General features: G+C 43.1%; 1 protein-coding gene across 4 annotated transcripts in view; it reads right to left on the reverse strand.

The window, feature by feature from the left end:
• PREX1 (phosphatidylinositol-3,4,5-trisphosphate dependent Rac exchange factor 1) overlaps positions 1-23,745 on the reverse strand; it is a 232,794-nt gene that overhangs the window by 59,616 nt on the left and 149,433 nt on the right. For all 4 annotated transcript variants that reach the window (XM_050917249.1, XM_050917248.1, XM_050917247.1 and 1 more), the window contains 4 exons: positions 19,894-19,997; positions 18,750-18,799; positions 14,794-14,869; positions 2,111-2,183 (listed from right to left, as the gene is read on the reverse strand). In XM_050917249.1, the coding sequence (XP_050773206.1) occupies positions 2,111-2,183; positions 14,794-14,869; positions 18,750-18,799; positions 19,894-19,997 (303 nt within the window). The remainder of the gene's footprint in view (positions 1-2,110; positions 2,184-14,793; positions 14,870-18,749; positions 18,800-19,893; positions 19,998-23,745) is intronic.

The following is a 23,745-nucleotide window of genomic DNA, read 5'->3' on the forward strand; positions in this document are numbered from 1 at the left end:
GAGATATGGGGCACCTTTTCATGCTGTTGGTGCAGAATCTGAAATACTCAAGGGAGGATGCAGTGGCTGCTTTTTCAGCCACTAGCTGGAGAAATTCTCATCTGTAAACACAGGCCCATTGTGAGGCTTCCAAAGGCCGGTCAGCTCCACACAACAAAAAATGGCCTCAGAAGTAAATAAACTTCTCAACAGAGTCTCTTTCCTTCAGCAGCTTTTTTAATCACTTGTCTGGCAGGGATCTGCAGAACCAGTTTGGCTGTGGTGTCTGTTTCCTAATATCTGTTTCATCTTCTGGGGCCATGTCAAGGGTGGTTCTCATTAAAGCCTATGGGTAAACACAGCAGAGAAACCTACAGGTAGCCTCTAATCTGGTCCAGAGCAGCAATACTGGGTGCTCTCCACACTCCTCCTCTCCAGTCCCTGACTCACCTTTTCCGGGAACATTTCATGAACATTTTTGCAGCCATTTCATTTATATATGTATAGAATATAGCTATATTTAAAAGCCTGCAGTTGTCACAAGGCAATGTATCCTAAAATCCAGGTGTTGGCTGGGGCACTCCCTGATGGTCTGCCAGAGATGGGGGCTCTACAATGTACATTTTCCAGCTCTGAGCTCAGGTCTCCGTGCACCCAATCACCAGGCTGGAGGGCAGGGAAGAAAGTTTGGACCCTCGGCTTCCCTGGGGATTGCTCATCACTTGTCTCCTTTTCATGATGGGCCATATTCTGAGACACTCGCTCATGTGGAGTAGGACCTTGCTGTGAAAGGATCATTGGGGCTCTTTGAGAAGTAAGGGACTACGCAATGTGAATAAGTGTATCACAATCTGACCCTCCCATCCCTCTTTCTTCAGGTTTCCTGAGTGTGGCCATAGCTGCTGGCTGAATTGAGCGAGTGTGAACATGCTAGTGAGTTTCCATATGGTGAGTTCCCCCAGTTCCATAAACTGAGGTTAGCAGTTAGACTCCGGGGACAGGCTGTGCTTGCTAAAGTGTCTTTTCAGGGATAGGCAGTGGGGGCAGAGAATTTAATTCAAACTCTAAAGCCCCAAATGGCTACAAATTCTCAGAATCCATGCTTTTACCTCCGATGTGAATTTCCATTGGCTTTGCCCATCTAAAATGCCCACTGGAGAGATGGTACCTTGTCATTTTGGGGCAGGAATTATAGTGATGCTCCTTTACATTCCCTCACTAATTGCTACTCCTATATTGCACTGGGGTTTTTTGATATTTCAGCTGGGTTTCCCACATGCCGCATCATGATTACTACGAGGACATGGGAGATGGCAGAATGTGGGGTCAGTAAACAGCCGGTGCTTTTATTCTAGAGCAAATCTATACTGCTTTGGGGGTGCAGAAACAATCTAAAATAGCCACGAGAAATTAAAGAGCAGGGCCGACCTCAAAACACAGGGCTGAGCTTGAGAATCTGGCAGCTCCAGCAGCTCAACTCTGAGGGCTGACAAGGCAGCTCCAAGAAGCAGGAACTGGACTGAGCAATTTGGCAATTCCTTTAGAATAGCTCAGCCTAGTATTTGGAGATTCAGCACAGGTTAGACCAGGGCATGTCATGTCATTCCTGAAACCCATTGAAGTACATCTCAGGACTGCACTTAGCATGTGCAGCATTTCCGATGGCCCAGACATGGCACTGAAACACATGGTGAGAAAAATATCTCCCCTCTAAACCGGCTAGGTGCTGCAGTGCTTACCATGAACATCATCAACGTGTCAAGTACCAGGGGGTAGCCGTGTTAGTCTGTATCCACAAACACAACAAGGAGTCCAGTGGCACCTTAAAGACTAACAGATTATTGCCCAAATAAATCTGTTAGTCTTTAAGGTGCCACCGGACTCCTCGTTGTATCATCAACACGGGGACCCTATGGGGGAGCTATTACCCCAGACATCCTGAATAGGCTCAGTGCCTGCAGTATTCCCCATAGCTGCATTTCAGATAGATCCTGCTGGGACCTCTGCAGCTGTTTGTATATCAGCATGTGTGGCACAGCCTATAGGAGAGGGATCTGCAGATATCCCTTGTTAACGAGATTGAAGTGAGAGCTCTGTTAATTGGCTATGAGATGGGTTATTGATACATTACCATGATGCATGAAGCCATTATTGCAGAGTCCAACACCCAGTGCGACAGCTTCCTCCCGAGTCTGACAGTCTCCCTAGAAACAGGAGGATAAATGTTACACCTCAGACTACTTCCTAATCTAAACAATTGCCCCTCCCTGTGCTTGCAGCTCTGAAATTAGCAGAGTGGCAGAGAACAATAGCAAACAATTAAAACAGGCCTCCCTTTTTCCAAATCCCATTCATTCCTATATATAGCACCCTTTCCCTCCCACAGGAATTGGGAGGACAAAAGACCAGGACTCTGGAAAGCAGCTGTTTTACAAGCACAGACACATAATATTACCTCAGTGTGGAGACTTTTTGCTTTATTACTGGCAATCATGATAAAGATTGAGTTCAGTAACCCATTAGCCCCAGACAATACCACTCATTCTTAGGAGAGCGAGATTTTTATCTATATCTAAACTGAGAGGGAAAACTCTCTGTCCATAATCAGTTCAAGTGAACTCCCAAAGGTTGCATTTAATTAAACTTTTATGGTACTCTGTTTTCTTATACAACCAAATCTGCAAAAAATGACACGCTCTGTCAAATATCATTTGAAGCCCTCAAGCCAACATTTCAAAGTAGAGTGCAAGAGGTATGCCTGCAAATGTACCTGTTACAAATCATTAAAAAGTAATTTGCATGTAGAAAATTGGTTATTTGCAATAAATGCCCAAATTCTGCATATGCAATAGTTTATCTGGCATGCACAAAGGATGATTTTTGCAGGTGTGCCTGCTGCACCCTCTCTTGCTCGCTGCCAACCCCTGCAAGGTGCAGAGTATGGTTCACAGCTCCGAGTGACATCCCACTGATTTCTGGGTGCGCAGCATCTCTCAGGATCAGGCCCTATTGAGGTGCCTTTATTTCGAAAATAAAGGCCAAAGTTGCAGCCATTAGAGAAAAATACAAAGAAACAATAAATGAAAAATGTATGAAGAATGATGAAGCTCCACCCTGCAGACCTTACCCATGCAGCCTCGAATTTAGCACTCAAATTAAGCACACAATTTGAGCACAGGTCCCATACTCCCCAAGCCCACACCCTGCAGTTGGCTATGAATGACTGACATGCTTAGGGTAGGTTCCTATTTCCCTGACTTGTTTGCATGTAGGCTCTCTCCCTTCTACTACCTGATCCTCTGCATATGCTGCTCACTGTGAGATGGTGTGACTGCCACTATCTGACAGCAAGACAAAACCCATGATAGCTGCAAAACAGAAAGCAATGGCTGTATCTCTGCCAGGATACAGTGTGACTGCTCCAGGGGTTGCCTGAGTCTATTTCATAATCATCCAAGGATACACAAGCAGTAGGTATTAATAAACATTAAACTCAATTTTTGACTGTAAACTAATTTCAAGGCTTTACAAGTCTCTTCTCAGTTTCAACATCCTGCCATGTGACAATTCCCAGCTATCACTATGACTTATTTTTTAGTCTAAATGGCTAGTTCATTCTGCATAGAGGCTGGGATTTAAAATCTAATTTAATTCTGTAATTGTGAATAAATTGAAGGGGAAATGCCTTCTGACACCATTCTTAAATTAGCCTTTGGGATCTAGTTCTCTTCCAGGCAACTGCACATTAAAATCTCCACGTCGGGGATTCTAACACAAACTTGGCTACTCCTGATGACATTAGCGTGGCCTCAGATCACATCTCTTGAAAACCAGCGCCTTTTCAATTTAGGAGGTAACTAAAAATAGAGCATTCTGGATCTTCTGTGCATATTTCCAAATAGTAGTTGGCAATTCCTCCAACTGCAATAAGAGCACTAATAAAAAAACCTTAAAGAGAGACATTTAACATTCTACATATAATTTTAGATGTGTGTCTTGCAGAAACTGCACCTGAAACTCAACATACCACCATGTTACTCTGGTTTCATGCCAGTGTAATTAATGGATTGCACTCAATGGAGCTACTCCCTGGGAAACAATGAGCTAACATAGTGGTGAATAAGGCCCAATAGCCCTTTGTTATTATTTGTATTGCAGTAGCACCTAGGAGCCCCTGTCATGGATCGGGATCCCACTGCGCTAGGCACTATAAAAATACAGAGCAAAAAGACATTCCAAAGGCTTTGCAGTCTAAGTATAAATCAAGAGACAACAGATAGAGACAGACAGACAGACAGATGGGAGTACAAGGAGACACTACTGGCCAGCATGATAGGCAGCGCTCTCAATACACTAGAGGCCAACCATGGCTATGTTTTTTTGTTGACATCACTGTAAAGGAGAGTTTTCAGGAGGGATTTGAAGGAGGAGGATGAGTTAGTTTTGGGGATGTTTACAGGGAGCTCCTCCCAAGCACGAGGGGCACCATGGGAGAGAGCACAAAGGCACCTGTTTGGAAATTTAACAAGGGGGTGATGGAGGGTGGCATCATGAGCCAATCGGAGGCGGAGTGCTGGAACAATTTTTATAGTAGGGGTGCTGAAAGCCATTGAACCAAACTGTAAACCCTGGATATAATGGAAACCACTTCAAAACAGGGGGTGTTGCTGCACCCCCTTCCCCGAACCTTTAGTTCCAGCACCTATGATCAGAGATGGGAGTCTACATCTCAGTAGTGAGTAAAAGATGAATGGTAGGGTAGGGATAGGCCATGGAGGGCTTTGAAAATGAAGCCAAGTAGATTATGCTTGATGCACTAGAGAAAGGGGAGCCAGTGGAGGGATTCAAAGAGGGGTGACATGGTCAAAGCAATGGGCTAGAAGAATGATCTTTGTAACAGCATTCTGCTTTACATTCTTCCTTTTACTTTCATACCTCCTTTCCTAGAATTACCACTTAATGTTTTCCAGGTGGAGTGTGGACCAAATATTGGTAGATTAGCCTCTGTCATCCCTGGGGCTCTGGATTCAAATTCTGACTCAGGTCACAAATGAATCGATTTTTGTCAGTACCAATGTAGTCTCCAGCAGATGCTTGTGATTCTTTTAAAATCAAGGTGCAGTTCTGTACAGTTTTGCAGATTGATCAGGAATGCTCCCAGCGCTGCATATTCTTTTGTTATTTTCAGGGCACTTGCAGCTCACACTGAAGTCAAATTCAGGTCAATGGGAGCTGCAAGAGCTCCATTCCAATTCAGATCCTTATCTAGGCTGGGAAGCCTTGGGAAGTAATGCTCCCACTTTAAGAGGGCACACACTTAAGTTCCAGGGTGCCCAGATCCTCAAATTACTTGCTGCCAGCTCAGTTGCCGCTGCAGATGTGGTCTTCTGATGGCCTGAGCTGACTTAGCAGCACCTCCTCAGTAACTTTAAGGAAATTCTGTGCCTAGAAGATGCTTATTTCCCTCTGTTACATGTACAAGCAGACAGTATGTTGCTTATGGAAGCTGAATTCATAGATTCATAGATTCTAGGGTCAGAAGGGACCAATGTGATCATCTAGTCCAACCCCCTGCACAAAGCAGGCCACAGAACCCTACCCCATCCACTTCTATAACAAACCCCTAACCTATGCCTGAGTTATTGAAGTCTTCAAATTGTGGTTTGAAGACCTCAAGCTGCAGAGAATCCACCAGCAAGTGACCCATGCCCTATGCTGCAGGGGAAGGCGAAAAACCTCCAGGGCCTCTGCCAATCTGCCCTGGAGGAAAATTCCCTCCCGACCCCAAATATGGCGATCAACTAAACCCTGAGCATGTGGGCAAGACTCACCAGCCAGCACTCAGAAAAGAATTCTCTGCAGTAACTCAGATCCCATCCCATCCAACATCCCATCACAGACCACTGGGCATACTTATCTGGCGATAATCAAAGATCAATTGCCAAAATTAGGCTCTCCCATCATACCATCCCTTTCATAAACTTATCAAGCTTAATCTTAAAGCCAGATATGTCTTTTGCCCCCACTACTCCCCTTGGAAGGCTGTTCCAGAACTTCACTCCTCTAATGGTTAGAAACCTTCGTCTAATTTCAAGTCTAAACTTCCTAGTGTCCAGTTTATACCCATTCGTTCTTGTATCTACATTGGTACTAAGCTTAAATAATTCCTCTCCCTCCCTAATATTAATCCCTCTGATATATTTATAAAGAGCAAGCATATCCCCCCTCAGCCTTCTTTTGGCTAGACTAAACAAGCCAAGCTCTTTGAGTCTCCTTTCATATGACAGGTTTTCCATTCCTCGGATCATCCTAGTAGCCCGTCTCTGAACCTGTTCCAGTTTGAATTCATCCTTCTTAAACATGGGAGACCAGAACTGCACACAGTATTCCAGGTGGAGTCTCACCAGTGCCTTATATAACAGTACTAACACCTCCTTATCTTTGCTGGAAATACCTCACCTGATGCATCCTAAAACCGCATTAGCTTTTTTTAACGGCCATATCACATTGGCGGCTCATAGTCATCCTGCGATCTACCAATACCCCAAGGTCCTTCTCCTCCTCTGTTGCTTCCAACTGATGCATCCCCAATCTATATCTAAAGTTCTTATTATTAATCCCTAAGTGCATGACCTTGCACTTTTCACTATTAAATTTCATCCTATTACTATTACTCCAGTTTACAAGGTCGTCCAGATCTTCCTGTATGATATCCCGGTCCTTCTCCATGTTAGCAATACCCCCCAGCTTTGTGTCATCCGCGAACTTTATTAGCACATTCCCGATTTTTTGTGCCAAGGTCGGTAATAAAAAGGTTAAATAAGATTGGTCCCAGAACCGATCCTTGAGGAACTCCACTAGTAACCTCCTTCCAGCCTGACAGTTCACCCTTCAGTACGACCCGTTGTAGTCTCCCCTTTAACCAGTTCCTTATCCACCTTTCAATTCTCATATTGATCCCCATCTTTTCCAATTTGACTAATAATTCCGCATGTGGAACCGTGTCAAATGCCTTACTGAAATCGAGGTAAATTAGGTCTACCGCATTTCCTTTGTCTAAATAGTCTGTCACCTTCTCAAAGAAGGAGATCAGGTTGGTTTGGCACGATCTACCTTTAGTAAAACCATGTTGTACTTTGTCCCAATTACCATTAACCTCAATGTCCTTAACTACTTTCTCCTTCAAAATTTTTTCCAAGATCTTACATACTACAGATGTCAAACTAACAGGCCTATAGTTACTCGGATCACTCTTTCTCCCTTTCTTAAAGATAGGAACTACGTTAGCAATTCTCCAGTCGTATGGTACAACCCCTGAGTTTACTGATTCATTAAAAATTCTCGCTAACGGGCTTGCAATTTCATGCGCCAGTTCCTTTAATATTCTCGGATGAAGATTGTCCGGGCTCTCCGATTTTGTCCCATTAAGCTGTTCAAGTATGGCTTCTACCTCAGATGTGGTAATATCCACCTCCATATCCTCATTCCTGTTTGTCATCCTTCCATTACCCCTAAGCTCCCCATTAGCCTTATTAAAGACTGAGGCAAAGTACTTATTTAGATATTGGGCCATGCCTAGGTTATCCTTAACCTCCTTTCCATCCTCAGTGTGTAGCGGTCCCACTTCTTCTTTCTTTGTTTTCTTCTTATTTATATGGCTATAGAACCTTTTACTATTGGTTTTAATTCCCTTTGCAAGGTTCAACTCTACTTGGCTTTTAGCCTTTCTCACTTTATCCCTACATGTTCTGACCTCACTAAGATAGCTTTCCTTGTTAATCCCACCCTTCTTCCACTCCTTGTACACTTTCTGCTTTTTCTTAATCACCTCTCTGAGATGCTTGCTCATCCAGCTTGGTCTACAACTCCTGCCTTTGGTTTTTTTCCCCTTTCTTGGGATGCAGGCTTCCGATAGTTTCTGCAGCTGCGACTTAAAGTAATTCCAGGCCTCTTCCGCATTTAGATCCACAAGTTCTTCAGTCCAATCCACTTCCCTAACTAATTTCCTTAATTCTTTAAAGTTAGCCCTTTTGAAGTAAAAAACCCTAGTCCCAGATCTATTTTTTTTATCCTTCCATCTAGTTTGAACTGAATTAGCTCATGATCACTCGAACCAAGGTTGTCCCCTACAACCATTTCTTCTATGAGGTCCTCACTGCTCACCAAAACCAAATCTAAAATGGCATCCCCTCTTGTCGGTTCTTCAGCTACTTGATGAAGGAATCCATCAGCTATCACATCCTGAAAAATCTGATCCCTACTATTCTTGCTAGCACTTGTACTCCAGTCTATATCTGGGAAGTTAAAGTCTCCCATGATCACACATTTCCCATTAGTGTTTACTTCCTTAAAAACATTAAAGAGGTCTCTATCCATATCCAAATCAGTTCCCGGCAGTCTGTAGCACACCCCAAGCACTATCTCAGGGGAGGCTCTAGTAGCTTTCTTTCCCAGTGTGATTTTTGCCCAGACAGACTCTGTCTTGTCCATTCCATCACTTCTTATTTCTTTACAGTTAACCTCCTCATTGATGTACAATGCTACTCCACCACCTTTGCCTTTATTTCTATCTTTCCTAAACAGCACATAGCCTTCAATACCTGTACTCCAGTCATGACTACTATTCCACCACGTTTCTGTTATCCCTATAATATCTGGTTTCACCTCCTGCACCAGTAGCTCTAGTTCCTCCATTTTGTTCCCTAGGCTCCTCGCATTAGTGTACAGACATCTTAATTTTTGCCGTTTGGCTTCACTCACATTCTGTACCCTGTTAGGCATGGACATTCTACCACCACCATCACTTGTTAGTCTGTTATCTACACTACCCTTCCTCCTTATGCCAATTCTTCTGTCCACGGCTGTATCCCCTCTTACTTTGTTTACTTCCCTCTCAAGGTTAAATTCCGGCGTGGAGATCTCCTGAACATCTCCCAACCATCTCCTCCAAATTTCTAGTTTAAAGCTCTCTTAATCAGGTCGTCGAGCCTCCATCCTAGAAGTCTATTTCCCTCCTTGCTCAGGTGAAGTCCATCCCGAGAGAACAGTCTTCTGTCCGTAAATGCTTCCCAATGGCCATACATCCCAAAGCCCTCCTTATAGCACCACCGCCTGAGCCATCTGTTGATGGCCATAATCTTGTTACACCTTTGTTGCCCTTCTCTAGGAACCAGCAGAATCCCACTGAAGATCACCTGAGCCTCGATTCCTTAAGCGTCTTCCCCAGTCTGGCATAGTCTCCCTTGATACATTCCAGAGAGTATCTAGCCGTATCATTCGTTCCCACATGAAGGACAATCAATGGATGCTTCCCCGCTCCCGCTAGTATCCTTTTCAGCCTCAGGTCCACATCCTGTATCTTAGCACCCGGCAGATAGCACACCCTTCTGTTCTCCCGATCAGCTCTAGTCACAGGCCTGTCTATTCTTCTCAGTAAGGAGTCCCCAATCACGTAGACCTGCCTTTTCCTGGTGACAGTGCACCTCTCCGGTCTATCTCCCGCACCCACCGGCTGCAAGTCCTCTCGATTCCTATTCCCCCTTGCAATCCTCCTGGGGCTTATATCTGGTGTTGCCTCCATTGACTCCTCCCCTCCTCTTGCAGGACTATCAGCTCTTCTCTTTTTCCTTGCCCTCTCTCCTTCAGCGACCACCTGCTGTGCCCCTTTTTCATTTTCCAACTCTGCAAACCTGTTCCTGAGTTCTATTTCTCCTTCACTGGCCCGTCTTTTCCCTGTCTGGTTCTCTTAGTCACATGCTTCCACCATCCATTTTCCTCACCCAGCAGTCTCTCCTCTGAATTCTTTGGTCCTGCTTCCATCTGCACATCTGAGCTTATCCCTTCAGCCCCCTCGTGTCTGTGCTCCATCGTCTGCTCAAACCCCCTTCTGAACTCAACCAGAGTTTGCACCTGCATTTCCAGTCCTTGGATCTTCTCTTCCATCAGCTCTATCAGGTGGCACTTCATGCAGACAAAGCTCTTTTCAGGCGCCCCCTCCAGGATCATGTACATGCCGCAGCTTCCACATCCAGTCATCCTCATTGTGTCTTCCACTGCTGCCTCTGTATCAGTCATGGCCTTCCCACCTGACGCCTGGTAGTCAACACAACACAAGCCCCCGGCAGGCACCAGACCATCACCCTATCCCTTGACTTGCTTGTCGGTTCCTCTGTCTTAGTCTCCCCTGCAACCTCCCCCTGGAAACTCCCACTGAAACTCCCCTGTTTACAGCTCTGTTTGCTGGCTCCTGTGCCGCTGCAACTGTCTGAATTATAGAGAAAGGCTTTGGTTAAGACAGAGGAAAGGATGGTATGGAAGAGAGAATGGAGGAATTAACAGGAAGGGATGGTTTGTCCACTACAAACATGCCTACGAAAATCTTTGCTTCAGCGAGTGTAAGTCAGCGTCATTCCAGAGAAGTCAATAGAGCTATGCCAGTTTACACTAGCTGAGAATCACTCCCACACTAGAGAAGGAAATGCCCAGAGATGCACACAAACACACCTCCATGGTGAAAGTTCTACCCGTGAGCAAAAGGAGCTGTTCTTTAGCATCCCAGCAGCACTCTCTTTGGGATGCTCTCATTGGTGCTCTGTCTTGGGATGGTGATTATTATTTGCATTACAGTAGAACCCACAATGTGCTAGGTGCTGTCTGCACACGTAAGGAGACAGTCCCTGCCCTGCTTACAGTCTAAGAAGCAAAGCAACATACAAAGGAGGGCGGATAGGTCTAGAATCTACAATTACAAGGCTCAGCCTGTGGCCACTGTTACAGTCTCTTCGCACGCCTTTGGTGAGGCAAAGGGGATGTAAAACCAACCATCTGAACATCCTCCTCATATGAGAGAATCCCTATGTGGCACAGGGTCACCACAGCTAGCCTACACCACCTACTTTGTGGCCCCCCTTCCCCTTCCCAAGTTAAGGGGAGTGACCAAGGGAAAAGGACATGGCCCTTGCATTATGGTGATCTCTTGCTGTTAGAATGGCCTCCTGGGGGCTGTTTCAGGGGGGAGAGGGGGAAGAGGCTTAAAGAAGTCCAGAAGCTGCTGTGAGTTTCTCTGGAACCTAAACTGGCCCTTGGCTTGGCCCAGGATTGGGGATTACAAAGATGGGTGAGAGCCTCATTCATCCTTCCTTAACCGCCACTCAATACCAAGCTATTGTTAGTTGGCTAATTTCTTGCATCAAGATAGAACCAGATCTTGAGCAGGGATTTGAAGGAGGAGAAGGAAGTGGCCTTTACAGATCAGTTCAGGAAAGTGGCCTCTACAGACCAGCTCATAGTGATACAGAAGAAAGCACAAGAATGATTGTTGGAGCCTTTTCCTCACAGCTACAGCTATTAAGCTTCCATCAATTACAGCAGCCCTCATTCTTATGGGAAGGGCCCATATTCATCTCTTCTCAGCCAGCTGTCAGTGGGAGGTAGATGAGGTTGGAACATGAAGGTGATAGGATCCAGCCGTTCACCTGCATGAATGCTTAGTGGATTATCTATAAATTTCCACACAATCACTGATGCTGGAGCAGGTATTTCTCCTTTCAGGCATGACCACTGAAGCCCTCCACCGACAGAGGGTGACCGGAGAAAAACCTAACACAGGCTTTCTTACAAGTCTTCATTTTCCAGGACTTAGCCCCATGCCATGGGATGAGACATAAATACCCCATCTCCCATCGGCCATGTTTTTCCCTCCAATGTCATGGCTAATACTGTGTTCTAGTGTTGAATACAGAACACACCTTAGACACAGAATGGGAGATGATTGAGACCAAATCCAGCCATTGTGAGCAGGAAATAACTAACAGAAAAGTCAAGCAAGCTCTGCATTAAATCTCCAGGCTTATGGAAATCCCACAGCGTCCCTCTTTCACACAAAGACTCTCTGATATTGAATATGCATTACTAGTATTCCAAGTTGCACAGTTTAATAGGTCTGATAGAGGTGCTGAGCACCTGCAGCTCCATTGATGTCAGTGGAGCTAATAGTGCTCAGCATCTCTGATAATCAGGCAGTGAGGCTCTATGTTGGCTCAGATTCTGAGAGCATGTGATACACAAGAGATTGTTGCATGTATCAAATTTAAATGGCAGGTTAAATGTACAGATAGCTAAGTGTCGCTCAAGACCAAATTCAGCTTGACTGTTGACAGATGCAAGAAAATACAATATTCTCCAAGTAGGAGGCAGGGTTTAGGATTTCAAATGATGGCTAAAATATCATTTCTTTTATAGGAAAAAAGCTTTTACTCTTTTGTATTGCTGAATCTTTAGAATATTTGTGAGGGCCAAGGAAATGAAAAACAGGCTCTTCTATTAGTGAAAGATCCCCCTGACTTTTCCAGTCAAAATGACAAACAGAAGGCAGATTCCATCCTTAAAGTACTATGCTGGGTCATTGAATCTAAAGGAAACAATGTTCTTCACTATTTTTGTACAACATTTCTAAATCAAACCATGATTTTCTACTTAAAATCCTGACTATAGAGGGTTTGTCAGAACCAGAAAGTGCATTTTTTCCAAGATCCCTTTTCTGTGATGTGTTTAATTATGAAATCACATTAGACACCACAATCAAGATTTTCAAAAATGGGTGCCTAAAGTTAAATTCCTAAGGCCATATTTGGGTAACTAAAAGGTGGACTGATTTTCCAAAGATTGAGCACCCAGCAGCTCCCATTGAAATCAGCTGTTAAATATTTAGGTAGAAGATCCAAAGCGTGACCAGTTGTAAGATAACAGTTCAATCTGGGGGTGAGGATTCCAAGCAAGTGCATAGGAAGGCTGCTCTCTGTAGGACTGTCTAACTGGAAATCTGACTGTTACTCTCATAATTGCAGAGCACTTATGACAATTAAATCCTACAGCATAGCTATAGTCAGAAAAGTGGCCACATAAAAATGACATCACCCCCACATTCAACATGCTGCCTATGCTCCCCTCAATGCCTGGAACTTGCATCTGCTTTATTGATACAAACACCTTTCCATTCCTGTAGAGCCAACACAGCTATGGAAGAGCAGTTGGGAATCTATTCTGTTTAATGCACAAGGCCACCAGCTAAATTCTAATTACACAATCTTTATTACTGCTCTTATAGAAAAGTCCTAATAGAATTCTACAGAAGTGCGTTAGAGTTCTAGAGAAACTAATCAAATACCTGCAGAATTTAACAGAAAATAATCATCTTTCTATATGTTTCTGTACCATCCTATAGGTTTCCATAGCATGGAAGCAATTTTCTATTAAATTCTATGGGATAGTTTAAAAAACTATAGAAAAGTGAAAATTTACTACTAAGTTCCATAGGACCTATTCATAAAGGAAGGAATGACATAAGTAACAGGAAGAATCCGGCTGGATTTTTATATCCATGGAAGAATTTGTAGTGCCACCAGTTAGAAAAAAAATCATATTTTTAATTTTTAATTTAGCAAATTTGGGACTCAATCCAACTCCCACTAGAATCAAAGGAATGTCCCCAGTGACATGAATAGGAATTGGGCCAACCCCAAGATGCAGAAGTTAAATGTTGACCATGTTTCTATTAACTAAATGAATACCCCAGACATTTTTCTCATATCACACACACATCAATTTAGCTTCTATATACAGATGATTCAAGCCTAATGCATGAAGTGTAAAGGAAAATTCAGTGAACAGCAAACCTGCAGACTGGATTAACCGAATAGAATGAGGAAAAGGAGGGGAAAAAATGAGTTCACTTTCTTCAGACCTAAGACTGATCTTTTATTTTGACCTCTGAGTCATCCTCTTGCCTACAGAACTGTGATTAACTACAATCATGGCCGCATTAGATTGATTTAAATTGCTCCCTTCTGGCCACAGCAGCTTCTTTTTCCTCCATTCTCCATGGACCCTGTTAAGCCACATGGAACAGATTCAACAACCTGAGCTCTAATCTGCCTGCTTTCCTTCTGCCTTTGCTAGGCAGGAATAGGTAGCCCCCACCTTCATCTGTTTCATTTGATAAATGGGGTCCCACAGTGTGTCTTCAATCACATTTGTTTCCTTAATGTAAAAAGATGTCAAATGCAATTGGAAAGAACCTTTCTGAAGAAGAACATTCTAGGCCCGACGCTCATTTACACAAATGCCCTTTTACGTCACTTTGGTAATATAATAATATCTAGCTCTTATATAGTGCTTTTCATCAATGAGAACTTAAAATAAAGGGGTCTTTATGTAAGGGAGACTCAGGTTCTATGGCTTTTGATTAATCACAGTTAACTCATGCGATTAACAGAAAAAATTAATTGCGATGAAAAAAATTAATTGTGATTAATCACAGTTTTAATTACACTGTTATACAATAGAATACCAATTGAAATTTATTAAATATTTTGGATGTTTTTCTACATTTTCATACACATTGTATTCTCTGTTGTAACTGAAATCAAAGTGTATATTATTTTTTATTATAAATATTTGTACTGTTAAAATGATAAACAAAAGAAATAGTATATTTTAATTCACCTCATACAAGTACTGTAGTGCAATCTCTTTTTCCTGAAAGTGCAATTTACAAATGTAGATTTTTTTTGTTACATAACTACACTAAAAAACAATACAATGTAAAACTTCAGAGCTTACAAGTCCACTCAGTCCTACTTCTTGTTCAGCCAATTACTAAGACAAACAAGTTTGTTTACACTTACAGGAGATAATTCTGCCCTCTTCTTATTTACAGTTTCACCAGGACATGAGAACAGGCATTTGCAACTCAGAAGCTGTCAATGATAGCATGACAGCAATATACATAAGTACTATTTATCTACATTTTCCTACCTGTGCAATCAGCCAATCCACTAGTTTACTGGCAGGGATGACTGATTTGTAGGTCTTCAAGTGGTAGTCTCGGTCTCTTAGGTCAAAGAAAATAAGAAACATCAGTATAAAAATGTACACATTTCGATTAGGCTGGATAAATGAGTAAATTATTACAATCTGTATTTTTTGCAGGAAAAGGAATTATAGATGGGAAAGACCTACGAGGTCAGCTAGACCATCCCTGTTTTGTGTAGCATCATAACTAAATTAAATAAATTTTTTAAAAAGTAGAAGCTACTCTGTTCTTCTAGAAGAAAGGACCAAGATTTAAACTAGGGAAGATCTCACAGCCTGGATGAGAAACATATTCCAGATCAACAATATGTTCAGCTTCAGATCCACATTTTTCTGAAACTTGGAATTTAGATTTTGTTTCCCACCATATCAAGGGAGAAGAGGTCAAACACAGTGTTTTTTATAACTGCCAGTACTTAGGATTTCTAATATGGTCCAGTACCTCTACACTCCTGCTCTCATCTAGTGCAGCACCATTCTTGAGACAAAGAAAATATGTTTATAACTCACTGCTCCTTAGAGGTTTTGTCCATTCCAGGTCCAAGATCATGGAAATAATTGATGCTTTGGGTCTTTATGAAAATAAATTTGCCTCAAGTCTCTAAAGCAAGGGGGATTAGGTGGCTCACGACATTGGGATATAAAGCCTTTTACCTTTAGGTCACTGGATCAAATACATCCCAGGGCAGTAGTGAATGAAAGCTGTTTCCATTTTATGGCTGTTCACTGGCCTGGGTGAAATGAGTTCGGTGAACTTGATCCAATTCCTTGGCCCACCTTGCAAAAGCCATTACTGCAGATAATTTGCATTAATTGGCTTGCTCTTGTTGGCAGTCTCAGCAGAGAGGCCAACTGCTGAATGGGCCACGGAGGATGAATTCCCCTCTCAGCCCAGAGGTGGTCCTTCCAATTCAGCTTTGAGGTCCATTGGCACAGCTTTGTGGGAGAAACTTTCACAGCTACTGCCAGGATGTACCTGTTCTATAGCTCAAGAGAAGATTTTACTCTCTGGTGCTATCAACTCAGCCCCTTTCATTAGCACCAAACTATACAAAAGATTTTTTTAAAGACAAAGAAGAAAAATCTAAAATTAAAATTCACCCTACCCACATTTTTCCTTTACTGGTCACCTACAGATGCGACTGGGCTGTGTCTGGCTGTTTTAAATAACTCCAGCCTGCATGTTTGCATAACCCAGAGAGTAAGAAATTAGAAGGGGAAGTACCACTTCCAGAACCTGAAAAAATAATGTGACACTTCCAGAAGTGTGTGGCCTCAGAACAAAAGCTTTCCCCATAGTGTTTACACACATTTTTTGGCCTGGCTTCCAGTAATGCACTAAGTCCAGCACAAAGCTGTGGGAGTTCTGTGGGCACCTTCCCCCTCTCACACACTTATCATGAGCAAATGTGCTTGGAAATGTCAGAATAATAAAGCAGAGCATGAAAATATTGAGCTCTAATGAACAGGGTTTTCCAGATTGTGAGAGGTGGCTCCTCGCATTTTAATGTTAGTCAGCAGTGTACAGTGAAAGCTTTGACACTGGGATGAAAGGGCTAACATTTCATTGGCTTTGAGCTCTTGGTCCAAGGCCCAGTTGCTCATTGCTGCCAGTTAAATGCTTCTCAGGAAGGATGTCTGGACCTAAACTCACTGACGCATCAGCTGCAAGTGATGGCCAAAATATGGAAACATATCTGTGTGAACGCCTGAATCGCAGCCAGTTGCCCTGCCTGAGACAAATTAAAGTAGCATGATACCTACTGCCCCCATAACACAGGGAAGTATTGTCTACCACTCACACACTAGTGCCAGGGGAATAAACAAATACTCCTGCTATGACCCTTACCATCATTAGCTGGTCAATCATCTATTGCTGGTCTTCCACAAATCTAACTATTTCCTCTTTCAATGCCCTCCTCACATACTTTGCTGTTCAGGCAACACCCTCCAAAATAAGACATGCTCTGCTGCCAGTGGGGCACCATCATATTTTGCCTCAAGGCTTTGTAAAATCATTGGTGGATGGGAACAAACTGCAAAGGCAGATGCTGTGTTGAGGCAAGTGTGTTTTCAGTAAAGGGAACGGATTAGGGTTGTGACAGAGGGAATATCCACAGAGTCATAAAATCAAGGACTTCTTGTTTCCCCCACAATACTTCTTGGCATTTACACCCAGATATTCCAATTTCAGCAGGTTTCCCAGCTTCTTAGAATGTTAAGCATGCTCTGAAAAGTGAGCTTCTTCAACCAGGAGCTTATGACAGCAGGAATGGTAGGATCAGAAGATGCCAGACACAGCAGTGATCGAAAGGCAGTACAGGTGGGTATTGGGGCAACGAACAGCTGAATGGTGCCAGGCTTCTGCCTGCTGGGACAGGCTGAAACTTGTCATTAAGCAGGAGGATCAGAGATTCAGGAGTGGAAGACATCAGTCCACCCTGGGCAGATGGTAAGAAGAGTTTGTTTGAAGGACGGTGGGCTTCAAAGAAGAGTCTGAGAGTTTTGAAAGTGTAAGTCTATCCATGGGGAGCCCAAAGTTTTCAGTGGCTGTAATTTTTCACAGTACCAGGTCATACTCCATTTAATTCCATCCCATCATAAACTTGGATTAATTTTGAAATAAAAGGATGGCTAGAGAATCTCCTGGTAGCAAAAATGGTGCATTGTTAAAATGCCACGAGATGGACTTGTGGTGGTTATTTCTTCCTTGCTGATCATTATCTCATGAGACTGCTGCATCCAGCACAATCCATCTGATGTTGTAGGGACCCTGAGGTCAGGGACGTTTTTTCTTGGCTCACATTACTATTAACTTTTTCCGCTTTACATATGAATTACTTTCTTAATGGATGAGGCACACACACAAACACACACACATTGCCACTTTGCCTACTCAGAGCTGCATCACCCTCCATGGTAATTGTCTCTTCAGTTAGGCAGAATTATGATTAAGTGTGTCCATTCTGCAGATAGAGCATTGTCATGCCAAAAGTATCTTTCGCCTTGGAACATCTCCTGAGCAACTCAGGGACAGGAGGTCAACTCTGATCAAATTGGGACTCCAACCATACCCTATATTTGTTTTTCCCAGGGGTTATTCTTTGTCATCAAAATTGTATGAACCTTAAAACAGAAAGTTCCTGTGAGTGAAAATGTCCCATTCTCAACCATGGGCAGCGGAACAGGATATCCAAACGCTTCATTCCGAACCTCAAATAGGCTCATGACACAGTCTTCAGTAATTGTGGATCTGGATGTTCCATTAAGGCATTAAGGGCTAAAAAGCCCATGTCTTGGAAGCAGGTTAACTGGTGCACCTCGATTAGTTCTATGCCTTGAGCTGATATTTGTTTACACAAGGTTAAATTCCAAAGCCCCTATCCAGGCTATCCTCTTGCTGAATTCAGTAAGAGTTTTTTGCCAAAGTCAGGACTTATCCCTTCATGGGTTTTTATGAGACCTTTACTTCAGCCTCTGAGTAAGTTTACATAACTTAACAAAACAAACAATACTGCCTGCAACAAGCAACAGCAACAGATGCACCTCCATGATCTCTCCTGATTCAGGCATCACTTATTAATATGCCCACTCTAACCCTAAACTCAGGAATATACCTGGGGTAAATAAATGCTCTAAAGCTAAGGGTTGTGATGAATGGGTAGAGAGAGCAGACTCCAGAATGGCCCTGATACCAGCCCTCCTGAATTCAGTTCTACGGTTCTTCAGCAGAAGCACCTTTGCTAATCCCAGCTGTGGAGATGGGATGGTAGCAAAGGAGCCTGGATAAACTGAGCAAACTGTTTCATTACAAGTTATAGGGAGAAAGAGAGAAGATTTCAAATGGCAGCATGTTATCCCCTTAAGAAAGTCAGACACAACAGACAAGCAGAACTTACTTTATCACTGGAGTGTAAAGACTATGCAGTCGGCAGTAGAGCCTCACACCCTAAGGAACAAAACAAATGTGGCTTTATAATTATGCACCAGATCCAGTGTTTTTTAAAAACCATATTGAATAGCTATAGCAGCTCTGGAACTATAGTAGTATGGCCCTGGACAAGATCTTCTCACCAGGAGTTAGACTGATCAAATGTTTCTAGAAACTCTTCTCCTTCTCCTCTCTTTCCCCTTCCACTTCCAACAATCTCTCTCCCATCCCTGGCACTGAGGTTTCACTTCTGCTCTCGACCTCTAACATCTTCCTTTCCAGCACCCACCCCCATTCCATCCTATGCAAACTGCAGCGGCTAAGATCACTCTGATTGAATCACACCCCTGTTTGAGTCCCCCTTCGCTGGCTTCCCTAGTCTAATTTTACCAAGTGTGAGCTTCTTGTCTTCACCTCCAAGTACCTTCTCACCTCTCTGCCAGCTTTTCCACACTTGTTTCTTATTATGTCACCCCCACCTCCTTTGCTCTGCCAGCAACAGCAGCCTTGTACATCAGCTTCTCACACAACCAGCTCAGCTTCTTCTATGCTGCTTCTTACCCATGAAATTACCCCTCTTCTCCTCCTGACCTTTCCTCAAGAACCACCTCTGAAGTGAAGGCCATAAGAAACCAGCCAATTAGTAACAGATTGAGGGGCAGATGGGGATCACTGGAACTCACCTTAGATATATGTAAGTATCAGGAAAAAAACCTAAATATCTACACACCATTGCTACATCACCTCTCTTCTTAAACTGGAAGGAGGCTTTGGCTAGTATAAATTAGCCTATTGCGTTTTTACAGAATTCACACCCTCATCCTGACTGGGGGCTTTGGGTGCAGCCATGATGTATGTAAATAATAATAATAATAATTTATCACTAGGCCTCATTTTCTCTCCTAATCAATAGAATAATCCAAAATGGCATGAAAAGTGAGCAAGATGAGGAATGAGAGGGAGGATGTCTCCTACACTACCATGGTGGTTTTACTAGCTTTGAACAGTGAGCTACAGTGCTGGTCATGGCCAAACAGATGTAAAAAAGACACTTTTTATAACTGTTATTCAGAGTTATTATCAGGCTCCAACCTGCAAGAGAGATCGAGTACCTTGGACATGATATCTTCCAATTCGCTTCTTGGTTTATACGTTCCATCATCATACCGAAACCTGTACATCACCTGCTCATTCTTAAAGTGGTGCTTATCTGAAACTGAAACAACCAGAGCACTAATTAATAATCAGTCTACGCCTCCTCCCATGCCATGCATTATGACAGCACAGTATTTCTTCCCACAAAGAATCTATCATTTTCTACAGTCCCTCTGATGACAAAGGCTCACATTGTCAGGTTTGCATGCACACAATTACCAGTCCTGCCATTGTGCACACCTTGCACAGATACATTTCTGAATGTCTGGCCCCAAAGGGATGGTTCTCCAAAATGTTGCAATTTCAGTCAAGTGAAATACCCTGCAAAATGTTGTTCTCTTCCATCAAACCTGTTTCAGTTGTTTACAGCTTTGGAACCAGCTCCATTGAAGTCAATGGGAGCCTTTCTGCTTACTTCAATCAGCTTTGAATCAGGCCCTTGCAGATTCTGTAACCCTACAACTGTCATTTTTAACATGAATGAAATGATTTTTGCAGAGGCCCAAGGCTCTGACATAGGGATCTGCTGCAATTCCTAAAGGAGAGAGCATACTGGTGAGATGAACTACAGATGTTGGATGGATTCTTCTACCAGAGCACTGGTTTTTAATAAGGTGTTAATGGGCTCACTGATGTAATTAAATGGTGCTCTCCAGACACTACTTACTTTGCTAAAATAGCCATTCTGCAATGGTGCAGCTAAGATCTTATTGGTTCATGCTGTATTATAATGATGACTTGAGGTGAGCATAGGAAGCAGAATATGATTCACTGAGGATAGGGACACGTCCCAAATGGAAAGATGAGTCCAAAACCGAAAGCAAATACAGAGGAAGGAGAAGGGGAAGGGAACAGAGCAACCAAAGCAGCAGGTAGAGATGAAGGACGGGAGTGAGCAGTTTCAGTCATCCTTGTCATCTCTAAAGAGTCATATGACCGACCAAAACTAGCTGGTAGCCCCATGCCTTTTTCTGAAGCCCTATATTCTGGGCTGGGAACTGTGCTTGATGAATTGACTTAAAATGTGGTTTAAAACTATTTGAGACTAGCTCAATTTAGATGCAGTTTGGCCGACGTATGAAAATGGGAATTCACTGGCTGGCCAAAGCTGTTTAAACTGAGTTAGCCTGAGCCAGTTTAGTCCGGGGTTTTCGTCTGAGCTGCATAGTGGAGGGGCCCCACCTTTAGAAGACAAAGATTGTTCTTTTGTGGCTATTTGGGTATGGGGCAGAACTACCTATAATCTACTTCTTGTCCCGCGGGTGTCAATAATGCTGCTTGCTCTCTTTGGCGGGGCATTAAAGATCGTATAAAATTTCAAAGGGTGATGCTGGTTCCATGTTGCAGAATCCAGTCACCATTTTGACATAGGAACACAAGACATAGGATTGGAAGAGACCTGTAGGCTCATCAAGTCCTGTCTCCTGATACTGAAGGCAACCCCACCATATAATCATGTTCATAAGCTTCTCAAGTCCTTTCACACATGGGGAATTTTTGATGCCCTCTGTAATGGCTACTGACTCTTCCCTCATTGAGAGTCTGCATGCTCTGGATCTGATACTTCTGAATCTGAGAATGGGTCCTGCGGGGAGATCTTTTTGATCCCTTGTACCCAGCACACGTTAGGACAAAGTTCTGATGAAACTCCTTTAGTACGCTGCTATGCGTACCAGGCTGTCACTTACACACCAGCAGCCTCAGATAAAGGAGCCAGGATTAAAGGAAATGAGGAGGAAGCAAAGTGATAAAATGCACAAAGCTCAGCACTCCTGCAAGTCTGTGATCTGCTATGGGTCTGTTCTGCCTTGCACAAAGTCCTGTTCCCAGAGGAGGTCAGGCAGGCTAGGATAATCAGCAGTTTTCTCCCAACAGTCACATTATATCAAGTGAAAAACAAAAGATAAGACACGTTGCCTAATGTGGGGCTACATTGCGGTGATTTGGTTTTAACTCAATTCAAGATAAGGAGATGGATATTGTGACTCTTTTCATGTCAGTAAAACTCAAAGCCTAATTACAAGGGATGTTTCCTCAGCTAAAAATAGGGTTGAAGGTGCTTTATAAAGTATACCAATTGTCACCAAGAGACAGTGACAATAGGAGCTATAGACACAGGCAATATTTTAAACAGTCATAGGGATCTGCTCTTTGTCAGGGGCCTCTGGTGGAGTGTAATATTTAACTATTTTCATTTCTATGTGCTGCAAGATTTTGTCGGGACAGTTGCTAAATCACATCTAAGAACCTTGAGACCAATGCCAGGGTGGTCAGCTATAGCAGCTTGGATAGCTGTAATAAAATATCAATACTGGATCATGCAGTTTCTTATGCTGTGCAAGTGATTGAGAGTGTGTGTGTGCAGAGTATGGGTATGCATGCGAAGGGATAGCTGTGTGCATCAGTACATGGGGTTGTAGTTTCAAGGACTCAGAACCCACAATTAGGGCTCAGTTTCTATTTAGGCATGTAAACAAGACATCAGTGACACAATGGGAGCTTGGGGGTACTGAGCACTTTTGAAAATCTGACCACTTATTTTATTGCCTAAATGGGTGTGGAGCTTTTTTGAAAGAGGGGCCTATAGTAAGTGCAAATGAATGAAGGTGTCTGCACATGGACAGTGGAAGTGCATGTGCATGGGGAAATCAAGTGCTGCTGTATTAGCACACAGCAAAGAAAGGTTTCCTTGTGTTTTGGTTAAGAGAAGACAACAGACATCATTTCTTAACACTATTATAATCACCTGGAAGAAGCCCTTGTTGAGCTGTAATGCCAACAGATTAATGCTAAAGCAATGCTAGTCTCATTAAATAGCTCCCCTATTTAAACTGGATTAGCGATTGCACAGAAATGTGGACAACTGGTGATTTAAGACCTTAAAGAATAAAATCCTTATTCCCTTGAGGAGCATTTTCCAGCCACATACACCTACTGGCTAGAATTGGGGCACCTGCTGTTTAAATTGTACATGACTGAGTTATTCTGCTTTCTGCAATAGAAAAAGAATGGGAAAGAACAGGAGAAATCTGGGTTTTGAAGGGCATGAAAAGCAGGAGAAAAATCATGCTTTATTAGAAATAGAGGGTCAGATTTTCAAACAAGTCAAGTGTGCAAATGCTCACACAACTGCTCATACAAAGAGGCCTCAGAACCTTAAAAATCTGCCCTAGGATTTCATGTAGAAGGAACATTTCCTGGGCTTCATCAACCAAGTCACATGACACTTTTAAAAAGAGATACTCTTGGAAAGTGAGCTGGAAAGGACAAATACTCCCCCGCCTCCATTACTACCTCACTCTATGGCTAGGAATCTCATGGCATAAGGAGAATGCTGTGTGTCTACGAGAAAACACTCCTAACTTCTGCAGCTCCTGAGGCTGAGCCTCATTTTTCAAGGGAAATTGTCAAATGTCTCTACACTCAGTCAGCCACAGACCCCCCTGTTACTCAAGCCTCTGGTCTTTTCCTGAGTTGCACAACTTGGCTCTCCTCTCTCGCTTTCCATAGCAGACGTCAAGAATGGACTTGTTGCTCAAGGCTGGATTTTTAAAAATACTAAGTGCAAATGAACACACAATTTTTAGGCCAGTGTGTGTGTGTGCAGCTACTGAGATGGTACATGCAAGTCAAGTAATTACAGGCATGAATGGCCGACTTGGTGTTTGTGCATCCAAAATCTGGCCCTCAGAGCGCACTTACCCAAAGGAACACAAGTGCTTGGTTTGTCATAGATGAGAGCACTGCACCTGGAATACTGTCCTTCTACTCCTTTGCTCAGTAAAACAGCTAAGCGGCATGGAGAAAGG

Source organism: Gopherus flavomarginatus, chromosome 11, assembly GCF_025201925.1.
Source record: "Gopherus flavomarginatus isolate rGopFla2 chromosome 11, rGopFla2.mat.asm, whole genome shotgun sequence".
NCBI lineage: Eukaryota > Metazoa > Chordata > Testudines > Testudinidae > Gopherus > Gopherus flavomarginatus.